The 20294-nt window shown below is 40.6% G+C and overlaps 1 protein-coding gene across 3 annotated transcripts in view; it reads right to left on the bottom strand.

Annotated features, from left to right (window-relative positions):
- gulp1b (GULP PTB domain containing engulfment adaptor 1b) overlaps positions 1-20294 on the bottom strand; it is a 428880-nt gene that overhangs the window by 191446 nt on the left and 217140 nt on the right. For all 3 annotated transcript variants that reach the window (XM_041200977.1, XM_041200978.1, XM_041200979.1), the window contains one exon: positions 13048-13123. In XM_041200977.1, the coding sequence (XP_041056911.1) occupies positions 13048-13075 (28 nt within the window). In that variant the 5' untranslated portion in view covers positions 13076-13123. The remainder of the gene's footprint in view (positions 1-13047; positions 13124-20294) is intronic.

Here is a 20294-nt window from a genome sequence, read left to right as displayed (position 1 = left end):
TGAAAGTAAGAGTCTCAATTTAAAAATTTTTTTTAGAAGAAAAGAAATTTTAACAATGGTCATAAGGAGTAACTACAAAAAAAACTTACAGTACAGCAATAATTCAATATAATTACATTTGGAAGAGAATGAGAAAGGAAGAAAAAGAGAAGTATGAGGAAGAAGAAGGGAAGAGGACAAAACCCTCCCCAATCCACCCAAAAAAATAAGAAGAAAATCAACAACAATCATAGGTCTAATATAGTTTCACCTGATATGATACATACAACTTAAATAGGGTCAGTTATATGAAAGTAGAGAGCTGAAGTTCCTCAAAGTAATCTAAAAAAAGTTGCCAAGCTACATAAAATCCATCAGTGGAGCCTCTTATAATGTACTTTATTTTCTCAAGTTTAAGATTTTACAAAAGCGCCCATATCCAATTAGTAAAAAAAGGCAGGGCAGATGGTTTCCAATTTAATTGATGTCTCAATTTTCAGTATATTTATTATTGCCTTAGATAATACAACAGAGAGCCATAATAAATAGCATAAAATCACAAAAATACATTGATAGATTGGGGCAGATGGTTAAGTGTGAGGTCATCCATGTTGGAACAAAAGAGATGAATCTGAGTATTTTTTTAGAGGATGGAAAAGTAAGAACTGTGGGGTCCAAAGAGACTCAGGGGCACATACACATAGATCATTAAAATCTAATAATCAGGTCCAAAAGAAAAATCAAGAAGTAATTGAGTGTTAGCCTTTATAATTAGAAGAGAGGAATATAAGAGAGAGGAAGTTTTGTTACAATTATACAAATCCCAGGTTGGACCACATCTGCAGTAGTGTGTACAGCTCTGGGACATGGACTTCAAAAGGGGTTTGCTGACCTTGAAAGGAGTGCAGAATCACCAGAATGTTACCAGGAATCCGAGGGTGAGACCATGAGATGACATTACATAAGCTAGGCCAGTATTATCAGGAATATGGAAGGTTAAGAGCAGGATTTAATGCCTTTTTTTTAGGATTTTGAAAGGAATTTATAGGGTAGATTGAAATGAACCTTGTCACCAATGGGGGCATCTAGGAATTGGGAAACTAACCTTAAAAATCAGATCCAGGCTATTCAAGAGAGCAGTAATGATACACTCCTTTGTGAAAAGAATACTAAAAGTGTGGATCGCTCTCCAACAAAAAGCAGGAGACAATAGCTCAATTAATATTTTTAAACCTGAGGTCAACACATTTTTCCCTAGTCAAAGGTGTTGAGGGTAAGGAGCCAAGATAGCTGGGCAGAGGTAGGAAACAGATCAGTTTTGATTTCAGCAATCAGGTATCACAGGCTCAAAAGTTTGAATGGTTAACTCTTGTTTCTATCCTGTACAGGCTATATGGGGAAGGCAGAATATAACAGAAATCCACAAATTGGTCAAAACTTCACATGGGCTTAAGTTCATGTCGTGCCACATCTCAAGGACATAAGCAGTCCACATAAAATTCAAAGGTCTGCCATTTGTGGACTGCTTTCTATGAATGACATAACTAAATTAACACGCTCTGTAAGAGTGATCGTACAAACACTTGACGTGTCTCAAATTTCTTTCCTCATTGTTTTAACTTAAGTGTTCAATATTGTGGGCTAACAATAAAGGAGAGAAAAGAGCAGGATCACTAACAGTTTTACTACACACATGCTTAATCCATATCAAGGAGACTTTATTTTCCCCATGTTAGCCTGGATTTTTCCTATGGCAGGTGGGCTGGGCGGGAGTGGGTGTGGAGCCAATCGCTGCCCGCAATCGGCTCCGTGCCGCCATTAAGGCCCACCCAGCATAATAAACGGCCGGTAGCGCTCAGTGCTACCTGTGCGGGCGGGAGGAGGAGGGAGAGTTGGGGCCAGCGCTCTTTCGCACATGCTTGACAGAATGCAGCAATCTCCCTGGGGCATGGGGCTGCCTCAGGGAGATTAAATGGATATTAAAATAGTTAAAGAATTGACTTAAAAATGTATTTAAACATGTCCCCTCATGTGTCACATGAGTGGGGAATGTTTTTATATTTATGAAAATTAATTAAGTTATTTAATAAAAGCTTCAGGAAATCTCATCCCGCTCGTGGATGCAGTTTCTTGAAAAACCCAAAGGTCGCTTGGGCTTTTCGACTGCCCGCCAACATTAAGGTTTTAGGTGCTGGTGTGTCAAGCCCGCCCCCACACGCCAACCGGAAAACTCTACCCGTTGTTACTCCTGGTCACATACAGAAAGTAAGTAAAAATATGGAGAGAAGTTCAATTGAAATAAAAAAAAATAAATTCAGTATTCAAATGGTTTGGCAAGATAGTTATTTTTTACTTTACACACAAAAAAGCTACGATTAGCCTTCCTACTCAGGAATATTCATTCTTTTTAAAAGGAACCAAATGACTATTTTGATTGGTTTGAGTGGTTTGGATGGGCAAATGATTTACGTTATTTTTTTTCAAAAGAATTTCTGGCAGCAAGTTATCGGTAAATTCTGCAAAACAAAATATATGATGGATTTCAAACTCTGCTTTATGCCTTTTTACAGATTTAGATAGTGTATTTTCTGAAGGTTGCTACACCTTTGAAGTGAAGCCTATATTTCAACAGAGTTATAAAATAAGAATGATGGATAAATACTTTTACATCTGCCCAGGAAACCAGATTCTTTTGGTTTGGCCAAATATTTTCATGGGATTTGAGAAAGCTCACTATGCGAAAATATTCCTATTGATTTAGGCAGCATGCCAATATGAGGTGCAAGTTTGGCCATTTTAATACCAGTGCAAAACTTACTGGAATGGTGGGTGGAAATTGGTATGTGCTGTGCCTGTTTTACACCCAAGATAAGGGCAGAACATATACCAATGCAGCATTAACTGGCCTGGTCCCAATCTGTGCAGGTGCTGGTCCCACTGCTACTTTTTGGAACCATACTTAGTGTCCCGAGCAGCTATCTAAAATAAACTTTCAGTATCTAGTTAAAGAGGGATCTAACACCTAAAGATCCTCTGTACCAAAACTTGCTGCAATGTGCAGGGAGGGGTTATTTAGCATTCTTCAGCGATTTCCATGGTTACCAACTGCAAGTTTCAGACCAGAGGAACAGGGGTGTTTCCCGAGTCCACAGTCCCTCTGATCGTCAACCTACCCGTCTCCTGTTGCTCGATTCCACCCCTCCAGGAGCTCCACAAGAGGGCACCAAATTCATTTTTCAGAGGTGGGGGTGGTGGGGGGGTACAAACTGGTTATGGCATTAGGAATAAAATACTGGTTCCAATTTAAAATAATTGGCATATTTGATATAACTGAGATTTGGATAGAGTCTGCAGAGACAAGAGAATCAAATAGCATGTGTTAAAATGTTCAGCACAGCTAGCATAAGCAGGTGAGACGCAGTCTTGCCTTGAAAATTAGTGAGGAACTACAGTTACACTGGGGAGATTTTTATGTGGTGGTTAAATTGTCAGAATCAACTTAGGTCACCTTTAAAAGCACCGAAACAATGAAATTGTTACATGTTATATACCTCAAATGCAAAGCATGCAACTGAATTTTGAATTGTGTCAATAAATGAAGCTGTTTAAAATGGTGAAGAGGGACCCACCTTTGAGAGGAACGAATTTACACTGCTTTCCTGACAGAGCATGTCAAATCATGCATCAAAGGGGGATACTATATTGCTTTTCAGCTGTGGCTCAGTTGGTAGCACTTCCACCTCTGATTCACAAGGTTCTGGATTCAAGTCCCAGTCCAGGGCTTGAGCTTAAAAATCAAGTCTGGCACTCCATTGGAGGACAGAGGGAATACTGCACTGTCAGGGGTGCTGTCTTTTGGGTTTAAACCAAGGCCCCATTTATCTGCTCGTTTGGGTGCAAAAGATGCCCTGATACTATCTGAAGAAACAGCAGGGTTGTTATCCCTGGTGTCCTGGCCAATATTTCTTTTTTAGTGCTTTGCTAACAAGTTAGAAATTATTAGTAATGCTCAATGCAGGGAAACATGTATAGCAACTTGAAATATTTTACAAATTTAACTTAGTGATGAGAGTTAATGCTGAAAGTATTATAAAAAAACGTTGAACTTGAAAACAGCGAGTTTTAATCATTTCAAGGATAAGTTATAAAACATTAATAAGGGGACTGAATTCGGAGAGATGACTATCGTATGCTGGCCCTTAGGGAAAAAGTAGGCAGACAGTTTTAGGCTATGTTCATTTAAGCAAAAGATTGTGACAGAGTTATCCTCAAAGTGAGGATATGTCATATTAGTCACAAAAGATTAGGGCACAACCAAGCAAATGCAGCAGCTGAGCAGCTGTACATAAATATTGAAGCAACTTGACAAAAGCCAAGTACAACATGAAGACTGGAATATGGTTAATGTTTTAAGATGGTTGGTTTGGCACCAGTAGCAGTAGAATCATCTGAACATTTATTAGGGGCACAATTCAAAAATCAATAAAGAGATTTATGAACAACATGGATCCCGTAATAAAGAAAATGACTTACCAATTAATTTGGCTCTGAGAATATGGATGATCAGTACGTAAATAAATATCATCTCATATATCATAACATTATTAGCACATAAATCTCTACATGTAATATGGTGCAGCCAGTCTTTACTGACTATCATAGAAACTAGGAGCAGAAGTAGGCCGTTCGGCCCTCTGAGCTTGCTCCACCATTCAATGTGATCATGGCTGATCCTCTATCTCAACACCATATTCCCGCTTTCTCTCCATACCCCTTGATGCCCCTAATATCCAAAAAATTATCAATTCTTTCTTGAATATACTCAGTGACTCAGATTCCACAGCCTTCTGTGGTAGAAAATTCCACAGGTTGATCACCCTCTGAGTGAAGAAATGTTTCCTCATCTCAGTCCTAAATGGCCTGCCCCATATCCTGAGACTGTGGCCCCTGGTTCTAGACTCCCCAACCAGGGGAAACATCCTCCCTGCATCTAGTCTGTCTAGTACTGTTAGAATTTTATATGTTTCAATCAGATCCCCTCTCATTCTTCTAATTAATTTAGGATGTCAGTTTCTGTTCTGAATGTCAAGAAATATACGAAGCTTAAGAAAATATTTAACTAATTTACAACTTTCTTTCTTTACCTATTGTCACCTAGACTAGAATAAATATTCTTAGGAATCATTCTGTGACCCTCCCTCCAAACTTGAATAATGCACAATTGTTCCAGAACCTATTACTATCACATTTTTCAGTTCCCAGTTTATACATAAATAAACAAAATGTAGCTGGCCTAGCCTTTTAAAATATAAAGTAATAAGAGCTGCTCCAATTCACTTCCCAGTCCCGTGTTTTCTCCTCAGTTGTATCAATGCTCGGCTGCTTAATGTACCTGCTTATTATAGTTGCAGATAATTTAACATATTGTGCATGTAAATTTGTTTTTAAACTTGAATCAGAAGAAAGTGATGAGGTCACATTTCAACCTGCCTCATGTTTTACACAAAATAAACACTTTAATGATTTCTCCAGGGTGTTTTCGTTATTCATAAATTTATCATCAGAAGAACAGTTGTGATTTGTATAATGAGAATAATATTTAACCCAATTGCTTGCAAGAAATTTGTATGCAATAGCTGATCTCCCACAGCACTAACTTGCTCACACACAAATTTTTCTACACACACACAAACTGATAACCATTACACTGCTTGGTTAGTTGAAGATATTCTTAAGGACAAATTACTTAACATTATTGCGAACAGTAATTCATCAACATTCGGATTGGCCCCGGGACCTGGGAAGGAGGTCTGGGATCCAGAATCTTGGATGGTTCCTTAGGATTTAACAGAATTTTAAGGGGTGGGGGGCAAGAGTGTAAATGCAGAGAGGTTGTTCTTGGAATCTGGGATCACAGGGCAAGAGAGGTCCTAGGATCTAATAGTTGGGGAGAGATTGCTCTGGTCATTGAAAAATCATTAGTTTGGGATTATTAGGACCTTGAAACTTTCGGTATGGAGAACTAGGAGTCACCTAGGTGTTTTGTTTTAGCATTGAGAAAGGGTTCCAGGAAAGAGTATAGGAGACTTGAGGTGGGACAAAAGAGGGGCAGTTGGGAGAGTCCAGGAGGATTGGGCAGGACTATTCAGGAGCAGTAAGTGGCCTTATCTTGCAGAAACAAAAATTATCAGAAAAACACAGCAGGTCTGACAGCATCTGTGGAGAGGAAGACAGAGTCAATGTTTCAAGTCCGTATAACTTTTCATCAGAACTAGCTGCTGAGTTTTTCTGGCAATTTTTGTTTTTGTTTCAGATTTCCAGCATCAGCAGCATTTTGCTTTTATCTTATCTGGCAGCACTGATTCAAGGAAATGAAGCTCAAATTGCCTTCTGGGCTTTTGAATCATCAGATATTTCTTTCCACTGTGTCTATCAGTGCCATCCCCAAATGTCCATGATTCTTTTGGAAGCTCTACTCTTTCACATCACTGCTATCCCCATTATCAGCTGCCTCTAGTCTCCCACCTTAAAGTATTTTTTGCAAACTTACAAGGACTTCATTAAACATACATTTCGACAGACACATCAAAGTTGATTAATTATGCAGTTTATAAATTTTACAGGGGGAAAATTGCCTTTAAACTCTAAGAATGGCTGACTATCTCCAAGAGAATCAAGTACATTTTGACTTTTACTTCGGGGTCATAGCAAATTTGGCAGTGTGTGAAACAAATGGCAGATTACCACCTGTTGCCCATCCGCTGATAAAAGTGAAAGTTCATGCCAACGTATTTTAGACCGAATCTTAAATAAAAATTAAGGAGTGGTTGTTTCCATACATCTTTCCTGTGATATGAATAGACGAAAATCAAAAGCAGCCCAACAATTAATATTGGTCGTCCAACTTCATTTAAATCACTTGCTAAAAGGAACTGAGTTGACATACTTTTGCACTGTGCAAAAATAACTGATTCCCCATTGCTGTATTTTTAAACATTAACAAAATAAATCTGTTTGTAAGTTCACGGTAGGAAAGGAGTGATTTTTTTACATTGTAAGTATGAACCATGCCTGAATTAAACATTTGAGAAGTCATCTTCAATTGATGTCTTGGTTTTCTAGAATCTTTTTTTTAAACCTTCGAGAGAGTCATCCATTTACTTCAATTCAAAGAATCCTTCTGATGCACGTTGTAAGATTCTGTAAATTGCAAATGCCCAGTCTCCACATGGTGCTAAATTTTTGCCACAGAGATTGGAATCAGGAGCTGAGTTTGTTTTTGTTTCAGAAACCTGCCTCCTGGGGTAACTGATTAAATTTAAACTGAAAAAGCAGCCAGGCTACCACTATGGGAGGGTGGGGGAGAATCCCTTTACAGGGCGGTGTTTGGCAGTACCCCACTCAGGCAGGTAGAGCCTGTAGGGCTGCAAGGAGCATTGGCATTGTGGCCTGCTGCTAGGTTCCTGCCTCCCAGGTTCCTGCCTCCCAGGGCCGCATCGGGAAACTGGAGGCTGACTGGGAATTCCAGTCAGCCATTTAAACTTACCTTTAATAAGGCTTCTGTTGAGCATAACCATCTACTCACCTCATGGGGGCAAGCGGCCGTCCTGAACCACAAAGCTGTCTCCCAAAAAATGGCTGGCTCCTGGAACGTCATCCTGCACCTGACATGCTGGCCAGTGCCTGTAGTTTTGGGGTTCCCTGCCTCGGTTTACACCTTAAGGGGGCCCTGAACATTCAGCCCATGGGCGGAATTTTTCTGTCGGCGAGCTGGGGGCTTGCTCGCCAATGCGAAAATGACGTGGGATGACGTGAGGGGGGAACCCCTGACATCATCCCGCCCCATTTAAATATTCAGGAAGGCGGACAGACAGCGCGAACAGCTGTCTGCCCACCGACCTGTCAATGGCCAATTGAGGCCATTGACAGGCCAATTCACCTTGTTGAAGACCCTGCCCGTGCAACCTTAAGGCTGGCGGGCAGGCCAGGAGCCCCAGCGGGCTTCTGAAAAAACATGAAACCTTATCCACTGGCGGGATGAGGTTTCATGTCTGTTTTAAAAACGTTTTATAAAGTTTTTGTGATATTTCTTAACATCTCCCATCTCGTGTGGCACTGTCACATGAGGGGGACATGTTAATAATATTTTTTATTTTTCTATTTTTAAAGTTTCAAACGCTTAGTCTCAGGGTGATGTGCACTCTTTCGCGCATGCACGATAGAGCATACTCTGATAGTTGGGGAATCCCTCCCCCCTGGTGCTGGGAACACATAGCGCTTCCTGTCGGTTGGCCCGCCCACTTAAAATGGTGGCGGTGCCTGTTTCAGCAGCGGCGATTGGCTGCCTGCCCGCCGCCAAGCCAGTGGGGCCCACCCGCCCATCAAGGGCAAAATTCTGCCCTATGTGTTTGGTCAATTCATTCAGCCACCCAGGTGGGAAAAGCAAAGACTTTTGAGATCAACTGGAGTCTTAAAATTAGAAGTATTTTAAGACAGTTCAATGGATATATCTAATCGCTTCGTAATGATATTTGTGATCTTTGATTATCTTATTTTTTTCAAAAACTTATTTGGAACATTCATATAATTCAGGTACTGAGAAAAAAATACATGGACGACAAAAATGTTTGGGAAAATTTAATTAGCTGAGTTAATCTTTTATTTTATTGAGGGGTTCTTCTGACTGGTCATTTAGGGTTGGTTGTTTCATTAATAGTTTCTCACTGTCAGCTTTAATGCCAATGCCATCTCTTTTTATTTGTATCTTGAAGTCATTGAGTCATTTAAGACACAGGAGGCCATTCGGCCCATCGAGTCCATGGTGGTCACTCAAAGAGCTATCTCACCAGTCCCATTCCCCTGCTCAATCCCCATAGCCTTGCAAGTTTTTTTCTTTCCCAAGCGCCCATCCAATTTTCTTCTGAAACCATTGATTGTTTCCACTGTCACCACCCTCCTGGACAGTGAGTGCCAGGTCATTACCACTCACTGTGTAAAAAAGTTCTTCCTCACATTCCCCCTGCTTCTATTGTCCAAAATTTTAAATTTATGACTCACCTCTTTAGTTCTGAAATAAAATTTCAAAGGAATACAGTCACTGATTTGCTTTCATGTGTTTTAAAGCAAACATTAAAACTCAAATCCTCATAGAACAAAGCAGGCACATTTCCACTTCAACTTGGAGGAACCTATTGATATATGTCAGGAAATGCTGCAAACTGCATATACTCAAAATAGACCCCTCACCTGTCCATGAAAAATATCCAGAAAAAAATATCTGAAGACCAGGCTTGTGAGACAGGCTGAGAGCTTGAAATACAAAAATTCAAGGCAGATATTAAAAGAAGGAAAAGCAATTCAATAGTAAAGTAACTTCAATCATATTATTGCGAAATGTGTGATTTTTAAAATTTATTTTCTGTCAAACCTTTTTTGAATGTTTGAAATTTCAGTCAGTGAGAAAAGACAGCTGACAATATTTTCTAAAAATCATTTTTGTTTACTTGCTTGGTTTACTGTATTTTTGGGTTTTTTGATTGGTGGGTTTTGTTGACTGCTCGATTGTCATTTTTATAGGTACTTGGCAGTTTTCTCACGTTGAATTTGTTTTTGATTTATTTTTGCCAACTCTTCGAGCTCTGATTTGCTACTGTCTCACTTTTAACCAGCCAATATGTGACAGAAAAACATTGGCAAAAAATCATGACACAAGAGGAAAACGTGTGCAGGGTGTGCATGACAAAACACAAGATTTTTAAAATATTACAGGTAGAAGAGAGGAGTTCATAAATTACATTTGCAAATTATTACAGCTCTATAAAAAATGTTAGGTTTGAAAAGAGATTCTATCAAGAATTAGTAATCCAACAGACGGAGGATAATTCAGAAAATATTGGCTTCTGAAATAGACTAGGATGCAAGTACAGACAATCTTAAGTCTGTAAACTTTCCCCGTAGGAAACTAACCAAATTTCTGGTGCAGAAGGATAAACTATGCATCAAGTGTGAATCTAAGAAAAGAGAGTGTTAGGATAGGATTTTTGATTTGGGGTTAGGGCCCCGACACTGGGATCAAATCCGTATCCTGACCCCACACCTTGCCAGAAATAGGCGCATGGTGCAGAATTTAATGTAGGCAACAGGGGTCTTGCCCGCTGGCTCTCCAGCCAGTGGGAGCCCCACATCGCCTACTTTCGGGAAGGCCTGCCGAATTAAGTGCCAATCAGGGGCCCATGATCACCAAGGACCCCAGACCCCAGGTGAGTTATTCCGACAGGGGATGTCACGAAAGTATAATACTTCTCATAATATAATTGTGATTTATTGTAAATGCAGGTTAATAATGGGGTTTGGATAGTGTATGTGTGTGTGTTTGTTTTTGAATTGAATTGAATTGGAGTTAGCTGGTCTGGAGGCTTTGACTCATCAAAAGAAGCTAGGTTTGAAATGCTAAATGTGTAAATATGGCTGAAGTTTTAGAATATGAAGTGAGGAGAATTTGCATCTTTAGGCAAATCAGGGTAGTTTGAATTTCGAAGCAATGGTTGGATGTTTATATCTAGCCAGAGAAGTTAGGCCAAGCAGTGCATTTATTTTTCCCAAAGGTTACTGATAATATTAGCGCCATGAAATGATTTATCTTATGAGAAAAGTAAAGTTCCAAAGACATAGGGGAACAATGGAATTTGCATTAAAAGGGAGAAACATGTATAAAGGAAATGAGGCTGTGTGTTAGGAAGGCTATGTAAGATCTACCAGAAGTGTGAAAAGCTCCAGTATTTGTGCATTAAGCTGCTGCCCAAAGAAACCGAAGCTGGGAAAAGCCGCTTTGAATTCTACAGCCCAGGGTATTGTGTTGACTTGCCTGGATCTGTTTAAATCTATTTTTTCACGGTTGCCTTAATGGTGTGTAACTGGAAGCCAAATTAATTAGGGGTTTTAGGAGTCATCATAGACCTCTGTAAGTGCTTGAAATCTTTTCTTTTGTTAATAAAGGTTTAATTTAGTTTTCTAAAATATCTCTGAAGTCTTCATGGACTTGTTGCTTCTGAATTCAGGGTAGGCATCATGAAATAAAATACAAATTGAAAAACCGTTGTGACCACATGATCAAGTTTCCCTCATGGATTTGATCTACTGGGCACATATCATCTGCCGCGTCATAACAGGGGATCTTGGGGTGGGTGTCACAGAGGAGATGTGTGGAGGCAAGTCGGCAGCTATCAGTACCTCCCCACTTCCCAATGCTGAGTCCCTTGATCAGGCACTGAGTGTCTGACAACAAGGGACCCCACTGGAAGCCTGCAAGAAAAACTGACAGGATTTTCTTTTTCAGGCACCCCACATAGTTAATGCCCTGCCCGCCGCTGGGTGAATGCCAGCAATGGCAGGATGAGGCCCTTGCATGGGCATTAATTTCCCACTTAAGGGCCTCAATTGGTGGCAGGGCAGGAATGCATTCCACAAGCCTTCTCGCCCTGGACTTGATTGAGAAAAAGGTGGGAAGGTGGCAGGGTCGCACCTGCTGCCCTCCCGCTCAATTAAATACCCGCCAGGCACCAAACATGCCTCGGGGAGGGCATTTAATTCCGGCCATGATTTTCAAAGGAATAGCCAATTAGTAGCAAGAGGGTACGCTCTGGGCAAGCTCCCGAACTTGGGACTAACAGGAGGTCATCCAACACTAGGGAGTTGCAGCCTGCCGATGCAGAAAAGAGATTGAAAATGAAGGAGAAGGCATCTCAGGATGGAGGCGTCCTTTCAGCACTTTCAATATCGGCACTGGGGTGGCTGGAGGAGGTGGGGTAAATGTTTCTGGAGAGCTAGTTCCCTTGTCCGCCACGAGGAGGTGCCCTCCTCTCACTGGCCATTTTTCAGTCATTCCAGAGAGCCCACACACTGGCTGAAAAATTCTAGTCAGCGCAGGAGGGAGGTGCCTTAATTGTTGTTATCGGCTACCCGCTGCTTGCGTGAGTAGCTGCTGCACCCCCAATCTGGCCTGTTGAAAGTGGCTTGGAGGCAGGGCAGAGCTGGCAAACTGGCAAGCTAGCTGGTAGTGGGAAATTCTGCGCCTGCCCACAACAGATCCCACCCCGTCTGACCACTATAGATTCAGCGCACAGAGTCAAAATAAAATCAAGGCAATTTTTGGAAAAATTATTGGAAATGTCAACATAAAAACATACTTGCTGGACTTAGTTTCCTTAATTTATTTCAAGCATTCTTAGTGAGGCACAATAAAACAAAACATGAAAAGCTGAACAGACTAAACCATGAACAGACTAGCTGGTGATTTTATGTTTGATTGATTTAACCTAATACTATATTGAAACTGGAGATTTTGTTCCAAACTTTTGGTGACAAAGACGGAGCTTCTATTTGATTAGAGCCTTTTACACCCTTAGCATGTCCCAAACCAAAAGTCAATAATTGACTTTTGACACGTTGTTTTACTCATTATGTAGCTAGATTCAGCAGACAATTTGAACAGGATTTTACGATCAACAAAATGTGATAAATAAATAATGTGATAATCAATTATTAGTGGTGTTGGTTGAGAGAAGAATGTCTGTCAGGATAATAGCTGAACACTCTTCTCTTCAGATTGCGGCATGGATCTTTTACATTTAATGGTGCAAGAAGGAAGAGACCTAATTTAATATTTCATCCAAAAGATGGCACGCTTAACAGTAATGCTGAGGGCTAGTAAGTTGTGAACCCACATTAGGAGCAAAATAATCATTAGTTAGGGGAAGATAAATAACAATGGGAAAAGTCTAGAAGTTCTAAACAACTTGAGAGCTGTAAATAAGTGTGGCAGTAATCGTGGTACTGTTGACATTTTCCTGTTTGTACTCAATATGGTTTTCTATTAAGCTAATTAACATTCCCAAAGATAAAAGCACTTTAAAAAAGAAATGTACAAACATTCTTCAAATAAACATATTGACTAATCGCTAGTCCTTTCATGGACTAACATTCACAGAAATTATTTGCAATCTCAGGAAACAAAAACATTATTTTGGCAGTCAATTTAGTAATAGTAAAAAATCCAAGAAATCCACCTACCTTTTTTTCTACTAAAAGCACGATTCATGTTGTTAAGTATTCAGCTGAAACACCAGCAGTAGTGAAGTATTTTTATCTGAAAATAACAAACATGCATAAGATCATAAAATTCTTCTGTGATGATTACAGGCTTCTAGCAGATAATTAGGTATCAAGCACTGTAATCATTTTCCCCTCTGTGACAAACCAGCTGATTAATAATTCATTATAGTTCCAAGCAAGTGATTTGCAATGTTAAAGGCTGGGCAAAATAGTTCTCCAAAAATGCTCATGAAAGTTTCATGCAGATTTGAAAAAAAGCTCAGGTACATCTTTCTTTATTTCATGGGATGCGTGCATTGCTAGCAAAGCCAGCATTTATTGCCCATCCCTAATTGCCCTTGAGAAGTGGTGCTGAACCAGCTTCTTGAACCACTGGATTCCATGTGGTGTAGGTACACCCACAGTGCGGTTAGAAAGGGAGTTCCAGGATTTTGACCCACTGACGGAACAATGATATAGCTCTATATCAAGATAGTATGTGACTTGAGTTTAAAGGTGGTGGTGTTCCCATGTTTCTAATGCCCTTGTCCTTCAAGGTGATAGAGGTCACAGGTTTGCAAGGTGCTGTTGAAGGAGACTTGGCGAGTTGCTGCAATGCACCTTGTATATGGTACACACTGCTGCTACTGGTACGCTGGTGGTAGAGGGCATGAATGTTTAAGGTGGGGGATGGGTTGCCAATCAAGCAGGCTGCTTTGTCCTCTATGGCATCGTGTTGAGTGTAATTGAGCTGCACTCATCCAGGCAAGTGGAGATTATTCTATCACAATCCTGGCTCATAACTTGTAGATGGTGGACAGGCTTTGGAGAGTCAGAAGGTGAGTTACTCGCCACAAAATTCCCAGCCTCTAGCCTGCTCTTGTAGCCAAAGTAGTCATATGGCTAGCCTAGTTAAGTTTCTTGTCAATGGTAATCCCCCAGGATATTGATGGAAGGGATTCAGTGATTGTAATAATGTTGAATATTGTGGGGAGAGAGTTGCAGAATGTCAATGCCTGGAATTACTGTGGCACAAATCTTACTTGCCACTTATCAGCCTAACCCTGAATGTTGTCTTGGTATTGTTGAGGTGGGCACAGATTAATTCAGTATCTGTGGTGTTGCAAATGGTACTGAATATTGTGCAAGCATCTTCGAACATCTCCACTTTGACTTCAAGATAGAAGGATGATCAGTGATGAAGCAGCTGAAGCTGGTTGGGCCTAGGAAGCTACTGTGAGGAACCCCTGCAGCAATGTCCCGGGGCTGAGCTGATTAGCCTCCAACAACCACAACCACCCCTTTTGTGTGAGCTATGGCCACAGCCGGTGGAAAATTATCCCCCCCTCCCCCAGTTCCCATTGGCTTCAATTTTGTTAGGGCACCTTGATGCCACTCTCAGTCAAACTCTGCCTTGATGTCAAGGGAAGTCACTCCCCCTTCACCTTTACAGCGATGTATCACCAAATAATTCTTGCTATCGCCTGCACCAAATCAATATTTAAGTTCTTGGCTAGTTTAATGGTATATTGATTATCTACAGTAAGAAATGAACGTAGAGACTGAACTTTTGTAAAGACAGAGAGGGTCTCCAGCTTAGTCAAAATGGCACTGGAACCCCAATTCCAGAAGCCCCCATCCCTAAATCCAGCACCCACCATTTTCACCAGGGGAGTGTACGTTGCAGGTTGTAGTTTGTACATTTGTGGTTCACGAAGGGAGCTGCACATGTCAAAATGCAGCTGCCTTCAAACAGTTCTAATTTCTGCTAGTGGGATATCCAAAACACCACTTGTGCACTTTACGCTTTTCAGGAGGTCTGTAGCTGACTGAGCTATTTTGAGGGGTAGGATACCCTTTTGGAGAGGTCCTGGGACATTTGGGAGAGGTCAGGTGCATTTTGGGCTTGTTTAAAATAGAGATAAATGCACATGAAATGTGGATATGCTGACAGGAACTGCCAAGCTCACTTGAACTGTCAAGCTATCAAAGCAATTATATCTCCTGGCCTTTATTTTTTTTTAAAAAGCAGTTTTGAACTTTAAAACAAATATCAACGCTTGCTATTTCACTCTGTCTGTTGACATATCTATTGAGGTTATCATTATAGGATTTGTGTTGCATGACTGATTTCACAACCTATCCTTCTCACAGTGGGGTGCCTGTCAGTTCACAGTTTGATTGACAGCTCCAAGTGGTTATAATGTCTTTGATGAGGGGCTATGAATATAAATGCTTGTTTTTTTAAGGGATTATGCACTTGAAGAAATGTAAAAGTAGCAAATGGATTTTTATGAATGAGAGTGTTTTTTAGATAGTGGTCGTCAATGGACACTTAGAACTTTATTTTATTTCATCTCAGTCTAGCTCCTGAGATCTTCCCATGGTGGGTACTGGGTGAGCTGGCATGGGGAATGTCAGGACAAAATGTGGTGGTGGGAGGCATGGGTTAGAATGAGATGGCACAGGGGCTACAAAGGGCCATGGGGATGGGTAGAGGGGCATAGGCTTGCATGGAGGGTATGAGGGGTATTGATTAGCATGGAAGGTATGGTGGGGCCATGGAGGTGGCTGGGTGAGTGACAGGAGGGTGGCATGGGCTGGCATGGATGGGGAAAACAGAATGTATGGGGTAGTGGGGGGTGGTGAGGGGTGAGGGCTGGAAGGCTGTTTTTTGCTTCATTGTGTTTTTTTAAACAGCTGCGACCAAGTCCCAGAGTATTGAGACAAGCTTTTCACACAACCTGCCTCCGCATCTGAAAGCCCCCGTGACTGCCTCCAATTTCTCCTGGGATGACGAGCCCGCCTGGCCCCCAGAAACCAAAATTCAACCGTCCAGGCAATTTCTCCCGAGTCAGGTTTGTGGAGCCAGAAATTTTCCTGACTCTGCACTCCCAACTCGGGAGCAAAAATTCAGGCCATTGTTAATACATATAACGTTTCATTGTGGAGAACTGAATAATTGCATATTAATATGGAATCGCAATTTAAGGTTACTGTGTTGAATCTGACAAAATCTCTGACTTCAGTAGAATTTGGCAGAAGTAAGCTTTAAAAAGTCAAACGTACACATCAAATTGACCTTTCTCAATGATTCTGCACTGAAGTGTCAAGAAATATATCCAAGGGCAATCAGCATAAACCTACAAAAGCAAAAATACTGCAGATGCTGGAAATCTGAAATATGAACAAAAAAAGATGGAAAAACTCAGGTCAAGTAGCACCTATGGAGAGAAAAAGAGTGCCAGGGGGCTAAGACCTCACACATCTCATGGCTAATTTCCAAAAAGTTAAAAACTAGACAAGGACCCTTTTTAAAATGACTGAAGCTATATCTGCCTGTAACCCAGAACTCATTATCTCTGAAGAGCCTGTAGGTTGCAGAGACAAAATTCAAAGGGACCTATATGAAGGCATCTACATTTTATAAGCAAGGCCCGGCCAACTGGAACTAATTTGTCTGCTATGGCAAAGGACCTTGCAGCCTCCCATTCAAGACTTAATGGTTGGAACATTGACAACCTCAGGGACCCAAACAAAGGAATACACACTATTTGTCAAAGGCGTTATGGAAAGATGGGAGTTATATGACATGAACCTCTACTGGTATTATTACGTTGTGGAACTGCAAAGCTCAGTCTGCCATTTTTCCATCTACCTAGCAGCAACACAGATAAAATGCTCTGGCAGGCTGAATACCTCACCCCATCTACACTGTTTCAACTGGAACTTCTGTACCATCGCCTACAAGGCTGATTTATCTCTGCATGCTTATTGCAAAGTGGAAGACAAATTTACTGGAAAAGTGAATTAACCAACATCAGTTCAGCCCGTCAATTTCAAGAAGGAATACATCATTGGATTTTGATTCTGTACTCTGGGCACACATGAAACAATAAATCTTTTCTCAGTAGTCTTTGTCCTGTAAATCTTTCCATCCTTTTTTACTGTATGAGAGTACATATTGACCCTCCTCCTGCATTTTGTGTGTGTGCAAATAAGCTAACCCTCTGAGTTCATCCAATCTCGAGTTTGCTGTGGGGTTATTAATAGAAAATTGGATCACACCAAAATTGAGGGGTTGGGAAACATGCCACCACTTATAAAAGGGGAAGCAAATCAAAACACCTTTCTGCTTCCAGACAGGTGGTAAGGGGAGAGACCAGAGCTTTTTAATTTAACCACCCTCCTGCCTGTAACAAGAGTTAATGTTTTAGGTCGATGACCTTTCATGAGAACTGAAGAAAGATAGAAGTGTAAGAGTTTTTAAGCCAATGGAAGGGAGGTGGGGGCAGGAAGAGCAAAGGAGAAGGCCTGCGATAGTGTGGAGGCCAGGGAAGGTTAAATAGCAAAAGATTTCATGATGTAGCAACCAAAAAGATTGGTAATGGATATATTAACAAAACAATGGTTGTGTCCAAATGAGGCATGAATTGCCACATAAAAACCACCTGCATACAACATAAAGGGTTAAAGAAAGGAAAAAGATGAAGACTTCACAAACATACTTCTAGACAGCTAAGAAAATAAATGACCACACAAAAACGTTACGACTGATTATATGACTGTCAAGAACATTGCAATGGCAAAAAATTTGATGATGGAATGGGCCAATAAATTACCCTCTCCTGATCAATGGCAATGCAGTTCCAATGTTCTACTGCTACAATCGTTGAACATGATTAAATCTTAAAAGCCAAGGTTGATCATAGAATAAATGCAGCACTGAAAGAGGCCATTCAACCCAACATGCCTGTGCTGGCTCTTTGAAAGCGCTATTCAATTAGTTTGGTTTCTTCGTTCTTTCTCTATAGCTCTACTCCTTTCTTATTAGTGCTTCACCCAGTGAAAACTCTTAGCACAGTAAATAATGCCTTTCAAGTGAGTATTTTTGCACTGGTGTTTTCACACTAAAATTGCCATTGCAGGGATGACAGAAATGGCAGAAATGAGGAGTGACAGCAGCTGTTTCATTGGAAATGTCCTACCATTGATGGATGTGTCTTCATTGCTTAGATCTTGAACCTTTTCAGCTTCTAAATCTCTCACTGCTCCTTTAAGAACCGCCTTAAAAACTACTTTTTAGGCCAAACTTTTGCTCATCCCTTATAATCTTCCCCTTTGGCTCAGCTTCCATTTTTCCCCTGACTCACTAAAGTGCCTTACAGCATTTTTTTCATCTTAAAGTCACTATACAAATAAAGGATATAGGAGTAGCATAAAAAGAACTAATTCTCCTTTGGAAGTTACTCTTTAATCTGCTTCCAGCTCCATTTTGAGGTAGTGCATTCCAAGTCATTACAACTTGCTGCATAAAGAATGTTGTAATTTCTCCCCTGGACTTTTTCTTCCAACTAATTATCTTAAATATACATGTCCTCTAGTTACTGCTTCTCTTGCCTGCAGAAACAGTTACCTCCCATCCTGCTAAACCCACCACATGTGCTCTAAAAAAACCTCAATCTTAAACACAGCTAGCAACTCTCCCCTTAATTGTTGCTCTTGTAAGGAGAAGGAATTTAGTTAGGGTTTAGGGTCATATTTACCATGTACATAATTTACTAGGTCCAAAAGGAAGCAATTTTTGAACGTTAGATCAATTTTTCAAACGACAAGTAACTTACCTTTAATGATAAGCTTAGCAAAATGGATATCTTGCTATATACCTTAAAATATTTCAGTAATTTGGAAGTTGCATAACTGAGGGTGCTGCAGCTGCACTCCATAGTGTAGCACCATTCATTATGACTAGAGTGGGAGGGTGCAAATTTGATGGTCTACTTTGCTGAGTTCCCGATCTCAGCTGCATTATTTTGCAGCAGAGAAAAACAGAGGTCAAATGCATTTGTACAGGGACAGGAAAATCAAATAGCCACTGCTGCTGCTTTTGAAGTTTCCGTGTAAAATATTTCCTTCATGGCCCCTACTGTGGAAAAGTTTGCAGATCTGAAAGATTCGTTATAAAATCACTCAACAGTAATGTAAAGCTATTGACAGCTGAGTATTTCCTTGGTAAATATAAAGATGCAAAGCGATTGGTTTATTTGGGGAAAAAATTTAGGAAAACATGAACAAAATCTAGCTTTTTCTCCCCTCCAATATCAGCCACTGTTGCATGATTCCTAGAAATGGATATAAAATAGTCGTTGAGGCCTCAAACTGGATGTCCACCTCTCAAACAGCACATAGCACAGCAAGACCAAGGATGGTTGGCGAACAAATAAAAGGGTTTATATCCTTATTAACTATAATATTGAATATTAATAGTTAAGCTCCTTAGCTTAGACATTTTCCTGTTGCCATTTTAGCTGCTCTGCACAATTTCCCATGAAACTACATTTAATCACCAAGCTAATGTCAGCAATGCGCCAAATCTCCATCAACAGCAACTTCCAAACCTGCGACCTCTACCACTTAGAAGGACAAGGGCAGCAGATGCTTGGAAACACCAACTGTAAGTTCCCCTCCAAGCCACACACCACCCTGATTTGGAACTATATTGCCGTTCCTTTACTGTAACTGGGTCAAAATCCTGTAACTCTCCCCTGCCTAACAGCACTGTAGGTATACCTATATGACATGGCTGCAGCTATGTTTCAAGAAAGAGGCTCACCATTCCTTTCACTAGGACAATTAGAATGGGCAACAAATACTGGCTCACAACCCACGAAAGAATAAAAGAAGAATCTCTTACTACAGAAACTTGAGTTGACTTCCTGGGTGCATTGGTTTTCATTTACCTGTCAAGAGGAATTCTGCCATATGTAAGCCAAGATCTTGAAATTGTTGGAATGAGTCTCCAAAAAGTTATTTTTTTAAACAGAAACTGATATTGGGCCCAAAGCAAGTAATCACATTCTTTTGCGACCACTAGTATAGGGACTGTAATGTAGAAAGGCACTAACACACTTTACAGAGGCAGGAAGAAAACACCTGTTAAACCAATGGGGAATAGATTATTAAGGTGGCCAAATGTTTGACCAAAGAAGCATGTTTTAAGATGGGTCTTATAGGAGCAAAGGGAGATGTAGAGATTAACGGGCTGAGAGGGGGAATTTCCATAGTGGGAGTCTAGACAAACCTAGGCACAATCACCAATGGTAGGGCCTTTCTCAAGAAACAGCTGTTGCCACTCCCAAATCTACCAATCCTGTCATCTCTGCAATGGCAATGTAAGTGTGGAAAAATAAAGACACACAAAAAATACACTTACAAGGCAAGGTTGT

The sequence above is a fragment of the Carcharodon carcharias genome, chromosome 12 (genome assembly GCF_017639515.1).
Source record: "Carcharodon carcharias isolate sCarCar2 chromosome 12, sCarCar2.pri, whole genome shotgun sequence".
Lineage (NCBI taxonomy): Eukaryota > Metazoa > Chordata > Chondrichthyes > Lamniformes > Lamnidae > Carcharodon > Carcharodon carcharias.
Note: the sequence above shows the minus strand (reverse complement) of the source record. Positions and strands in the feature narration are given on the sequence as shown.